General features: G+C 46.8%; 1 protein-coding gene across 6 annotated transcripts in view; it reads left to right on the top strand.

Annotated features, from left to right (window-relative positions):
- Nucleotides 1-576: 576 nt before the first annotated feature.
- Nucleotides 577-6206, top strand: part of LOC134099419 (diacylglycerol kinase delta-like) — a 30929-nt gene continuing 25299 nt past the window's right edge. For all 6 annotated transcript variants that reach the window (XR_009941126.1, XM_062552287.1, XM_062552285.1 and 3 more), the window contains exons 1-2: nucleotides 577-711; nucleotides 5965-6075. Coding sequence is in view for 5 of the 6 variants with exons in the window: in XM_062552287.1 (XP_062408271.1) it covers nucleotides 577-711; nucleotides 5965-6075 (246 nt within the window). In the remaining variant the exon portion in view is untranslated. The remainder of the gene's footprint in view (nucleotides 712-5964; nucleotides 6076-6206) is intronic.

Genomic DNA, 6206 nt, shown 5'->3' with positions numbered 1-6206 from the left:
GCTTATGAGTTTCTGGAAACTAGTCATATCATATCATAAGAGAAGAAGGTTGCGAGGGCCTTAAAGTCAATGCATAATGAGAAACTAACCAATGACAGGTAATGCAGAGAAACAGACTGCCGACTGCTGAGCTGAGTAGCCTTGTCCAATTAACGAAAAAGAGTAATTAACCTCACACCTTAAGTGTAAATTCTTAAATTAGATATTTGAACAAATTACTGTCACTGCTTATGACAATGTTTTCAAATGCGTATCAAATACGTCCCCTTCATAAGTAAAATGTTTCTATAGTCTTTCTAGGTGAACGAGTCGGATGCCTTAGGGAAATATATTCACCTCCACTTCCCTCGTCCAGGGGACTTTACTGTCAAGGGCAGTCAAAACTATGTGGAAGATTTAGGCTAAGTGCATGGGAGAAATGGGACTGGCCCTTAGTTTCATCGCGTTACCAAGTTTACCACAAGGTGGAGTAGTTTTTCAGTACACTGGATAATCATAGTATCTTGTCTTGACCGCATGGTGGAGCTGAATCTCTCCATCCATTACACGTATGGTTCCCCCAGGGCAAATGTAAGGATGGCGGTGGCGGTCGCAGCTGAGGCCGCAGCTAGATGCTTGGAGGAATCTTCGGATAGTGAACCGGAGCAAGAACACGGTTCACCTCAAAAACTGATCCGCAAAGTTTCCACGTCGGGGCAGATCAGAAGCAAGGTAATTCATTGTTTTCTTTTTATGGCGGAAAATGCTCAAGAACGAGCCATCGCTTTGCACATATGCGGCTGTCCGGAGCTAGCGAATTCACCAAGGCCATTTAACAGCCTCGAGTTTTCCTACACGACGGAACTCGCTGGCTCGGTCTTTCAGACGTGATCTGGCTCGAGTCAAGAAGCGGATAGAGATATAACGGTATTACGGAGGGTGTGGATTAAGCCATTATGTATTATGGTGTTTGTCTGCTGTTGGCTATCTAATAACATGCGCAGCGGTACGTCTAAGCGCGCCGCTGCGGACGATGTCCACTGTTAAGCTATACTTAAAGTGTGTTTGCATTAGCTAGTTGTATTTTGTACATTTGCATCAGTTTGCTATCATCATAGAACCTTGAAATGTCCTCGTGCATCTGCAGCACTATGAAAAAAGAATGTCCGAAAAATAAATTAGCTTACATACTCTGCAACAGCGTTTGAGAGCGCTTGCATCGAGTGTAAAGTTACACCGTCTTCGTCTTTTAATGGCTTACTAGTTAAGTTATTCCAGAATAATACAATGAAATGGGTTTGTTCTTGCCTTTCCTTGTCCGTGTAGGTAAAGATTAAATTTTACGACGCTGTGTTCTAGAATTATTACTTTCCTATTTGACCAGCCTTCTTCGAGTTTTTTTAAGATCCTAAACTAACTCGAGGTAGAAGGTACTCATTTGCATCAATGATTTATGCTGCAGTGGAATTGATGACAGGCTTCTTACCTCAACGTGTTCTTTTGATACATCCTAATCTAAATTTAGCATATGCATGTAGGATTGATACGAAGATTGAATCAAATGATTTATATTTATCCAAACAGGGAAAGTATGGCTTGGGAACTGCTTATTCTTTCTCTCTTTTTTTCGTTTTGTTTGAACGGGAGCCAAGTAGAATCAAAACTGTCTGATCTCAATGAACCCCCAGTGTTAGACGAAAGGTCGTGTAGTTTTCAAGCCAATTCCGTATTTTCGCATAAAGGGCTCTAGGTGTGATGAAAGGGGTCACTAGAAAGGTTGCTGTAGCAACTGTCCTCTCTTCAGAAGCAGAAGGTCAAAGAGGGCCTATTTTTGACCCAGATCCCAACATATGTCCGTCATTTGATGTCGCCCGCCGCATCCTGTTCTGATAGCTGGCGGGTGATGGCCTACATTACCAGACTAACTACAATGTAATTAACTGATCATTGAGCTACGCGGTGACGGAATTACATATTGGAGTGTGACTCAGATATGTGCCAGTATGTCACGATGCCATCTGAGTTCTGGAAATAGAAACACTGAAACTGTTATCCAATTCATTGTCAGTTCATAACTGTCTGCTAGCCTACATTGCACACTTTCACAATGGCAGTGCTGCTGGATGGAAGAAACTTAAGTTTTTGAGGAGTGCTGTCCCTTTGAGTGTTGCTTTACGATAAAGCTTACAGCCTTGTCACAGTCAGAGTATCAACAGCCTGTGAAGAGAAGACTGCACTAAGATTCTTTTGGTTTGGTCTACTTGAGGAACCCTGGGAGATTCAAATGAAGCTTTGCAACAACCCTCAGCAAGTTCTCTCTTCAGTGGAGTGCTTTTTGCTGGTTGCCCAATTTTCAGTTGTAAAATTTGTGGACATCTTTGCAGTTCTTTACACTGTACAGGTTAGTTTGTGTGTAAAATGTTGTCTGTGGAGCTTAGATCTGAAGTTTTTTCTTGATATTCACACTCTCAATTATTAATGTGTTGAAAACACATCTCTGTGTTCAGATAATAGTTTCTAACACATTGCTTTTGTTATTCGTTACACAATATGTGTTGAAAATAACTCAACTTGTGTTGTTTTTAGCACATCTCTGTGTCAGATAGGGACAACACAGTTTGTGTTGTTTCCAACATATTGCTTGTGTTATTTCTTACACAATGTGTTTTGAAAGTAACACAACTTGTTTTTTAACGTATCTCTGTGTCCAGATAAAGCCATCACAGTTTGTGTTTCCAACACGTTCGTTTTGAGAGTGCATTTGTTTAAGTTCCAACCAGCGTGCTTATGAAATTAATGAAAACAAAATGAAATAGAATGTCTGTTTTTTTGTGGAGAGACCCTCTTCAGAGCAGAGGCCCCCAGGGCTCTTGTCCTCTTCAATCGCCCTCCCACTCGAAGGGATGTGGCGCGGTGAGCCGGCGCTGTGTGTCTGTGAGCGCGGTGTGTATAAATCAAATGTAATATGTATGGTAATGACCGGTGTGAATGGTGGGACAGGTAATTAGCAAGCTCGTTGAGTCGCATTAGCATGTGATTGCATTGAGTGGCCTGTGTGGACATTAAGGGAAGATTGGCGGGTAAACCTGCATGCATTCTCTGGCTGCGGACCGCAGTTGTAGTAGTACACGCGCGCAAACACACACATACACGCACACACACACACACAAACAAAAGCATGGATAGGTTACATGTTCTGAATGCTTAGATGCTCAGCACAGCATTCACCACATCCTTTGTGATGCTCACAGCACTGACTCTTATTCGACCACAGTACTACACACACATACACACGTGTGGACGCACACACACATATTCTCATACGCATCGCACACACACATACACACACGCACACATAGGTCAAGCTTCCTGTCTCGAGCGTCTTATGGGAACCCTGAGGGGAGGGCTTCAAAATAAGAAAGGCGAGTGAGAGAAAGAGAGAGTCGACTAAAATAGACCGAAGCGGTGTGTGTGTGTGTGTGACAGGGAGCCTGTGTGCTGTGTGTACATGTCTGAGCGCGTGGACGGATATTAACCGAAGGCCGCCGTCGAGAGTGTGTTTGCCCGCCTCCGGCCAGTGTGTCGCCAGGAAACCCGAAGCTGTGCTTTACTGCGCCGGCACTGCTGGAGACAGTGAGGAGAAGAGGAAGATAAGGAGTGTGTGTGTGTGTGTGTGTGTGTGTGTCCTGCACATGGAAGCCCAGAGTAAGCAGGTGTGTGGCGCTGTATATGTACTCCTCTAGTGTTGATTTTCCTCCTCGTCTTTCCTGTCGGGCCGCCTGCGCTCGTATTGGTCCTGCGGCCGTGTTTATCAGGACGGGTTAATTTTAGCCCCTTTCATCTACTTCCTGTCTACTTCTGTGTGTGTGTTTGTGTGTGTGTGTGTGTGTGTTTTTGTGTGTGTGTGTGTGTGTGTGATGTCATGGAATGTTAATTTTAAGCAACTGCGGTGAGACCGGTCCCTTTTATAGGGTTGTGTATATATATATGTGTGTGTGTGTGTGTGTGTGTGTGAGAGCGAGACCCCCGTCTAACATGGCTGTGTTAAAAGGCTGTGGCGGTTGAGGCAGTAGCCGTGTGTGTTGTGGTGAAGGGGACGAGATGGAGAGCGAACCCAGATGGCTCCCTGTGGCCGCCTCACCTCTCCTCCTCCTCCTCCTCCCTCTCCATCCCTCTCTCCCTCCCTCCCTCTCTCTCTCCCCCCACATCCTCTTCACTTCTCTTCCCTCTACCTTTCTCCTCGTCTTCTTCTCGCTACTCTTCTCTTTTCCCTTTTCCTGTCCTTTCCTTCTTCTTTCCCCTCCTCTTTCCCTCCTTCCCTCTCTTCCTTCTTCTTTCCCTCTCTTCCTCCTTTCCCTCGTCTCCACCGCCTTTCACCTCCCCCGTTCCAGCTGGTCTCGACTATTTTTGGCTTCCCGCTGATGGATGGGGTAGGTCCCTGGTGAGTTGGGAGCGCGCTCAGTGTGGCTCGACCTGGTGGATCCGTGAGGCTCTGCAGCCCCCTGCTGGTGGTTGGGGAGAACACGCGCCGCTGCTGGGGTGGTCTCTCACCAGGGGAAAATGACAGGCCAAGAAACTTGTTTCTCATAATTGTCGGGCCAAGCGATCGCTTCAAGATTGCACAGTTGCCGTGGTCACTGTGTGTTCAGTGTAAGCCCGGTGTGTATTTTGGTCGTTTATTGTAGCATATGTGTACCTGTGTGTGTGTGTGTGTGTGTGTGTATTGAGTCCAGCTCAGTGTTTTGTATGCATGTATGTTAAAGCCTAATGATGGTGGGTTGAGAGCAGTAGGTTCTTATATTGGTGTATACTGGGATCACTTTATGATTCATTTGCTGACAGATATGATCACTGTCTGAGTAGTGTTATGTCATATTTGAGGGGTGCGTGTGTGTGTTTGTGTTTGTGAGTGTGGTGTGTGTGTGTGTGTGTGTGTGTTTGTTTGTTTGACCTCTGATGGTTATTGATCAGAGGGAAGAGAAGGCTCTGTCTCATTCTTGTGGTATTGACTGGTACTCCCCACCTGTGAGCATCGACCAGAGTGATGGAACCAGAGCCCGAGCCTCTACATCAATACACACATGCCTGTGTGTGTGTGTGTGTGTGTGTGTGCGCGTGCGTGCGTGCGTGCGTGCGTGCGTGCCTGCGTGCGTGCGTGCTTGTGTTTGTGTGTCAATTACATGGAGAATAACTGTGTGTGAGTGTGTGTGAGAGAGAGAGAGAGAGAGATTGAATGTCTCTCACTGTGTGTGTGTGTGTGTGTGTGTGTGTCCTCTCAGCCATGCCAGCACACACAGCCTTCTGGCAGCGGCGTAGCCCCCTCGCACTGGCCGCATCAGCAGAGCAGCGTAGCGGCAGACAGGCAGGCAGCAGCGGAGCAGCGGAGCACGCTCAGTGGGCTCGGGCCCAGCGCTCAGCGTGAGGCCAGGGTGATGAACTCGGCCCCTGCTGAGGTGTTCGGGGAGAAAGAGAGAGAGAGAAAGAGAGAGGGAGGGAGGGAGAGAGAGAAGGAGAGAGAGAGAAGGAGACAGAGAGAGAGAGAGAGAGAGAGAGGGAGGGAGAGAGAGAGAAGGAGAGAAGGAGCAGCCAGGGAGATCTGATGTCCAGATACGCAGTGTACCTCTTCTGGCCTCCCGAGGCACGTCTTAGCAGACATGTTCCCTGGCTGGAAAGTTCCGGTACAGTTTGTGCGTAAAAGTCTTGGGGGGGGGGGGGGGGGGATGTGCGCGGGGTAGGGGCTGGCGCGTTGCGTAAAAAGTGGTGATGCTTTTGATTAGCCTGATGAGTATGCAGACGGCGTGAAGCTTTATGACTTGGAGCTGATGTGTGTGTGTGTGTGTGTGTGTGTGTGTGTGAATAGTTTTGGGGGCTGAATTGTTGCACACTGCTGTCAACTGGTGGTAAATAAAGTGGTGAACCCTGCCAGTAAAGTCTCTTTCTCTCTCTCTCTCTCTGTCTCTCGCTTTCTCTCTCTCTTTCCACCAGACCATTTTAAAAGAGGGAAAGTTGATGAAACAGACAAATTCCTTTCAGCGCTGGAAAAGACGCTACTTCAAGCTGCGTGGAAGGACCCTCTACTATGCCCAGACAGCTAAGGTATATATTGTGTGTGTGGTATTGTCAGTGTGTATATGAGAGAGAGGGGTTTTATATTGTCATACAAGAACCCCTTTCCATAGGCCATAATGGTCAACACAGACATTAACATATAGCATATATAACATATT

This window comes from Sardina pilchardus, chromosome 13 (assembly GCF_963854185.1).
Source record: "Sardina pilchardus chromosome 13, fSarPil1.1, whole genome shotgun sequence".
Taxonomy (NCBI): Eukaryota; Metazoa; Chordata; class Actinopteri; order Clupeiformes; family Clupeidae; genus Sardina; species Sardina pilchardus.
This window is presented reverse-complemented; position numbering and strand designations above follow the sequence as displayed.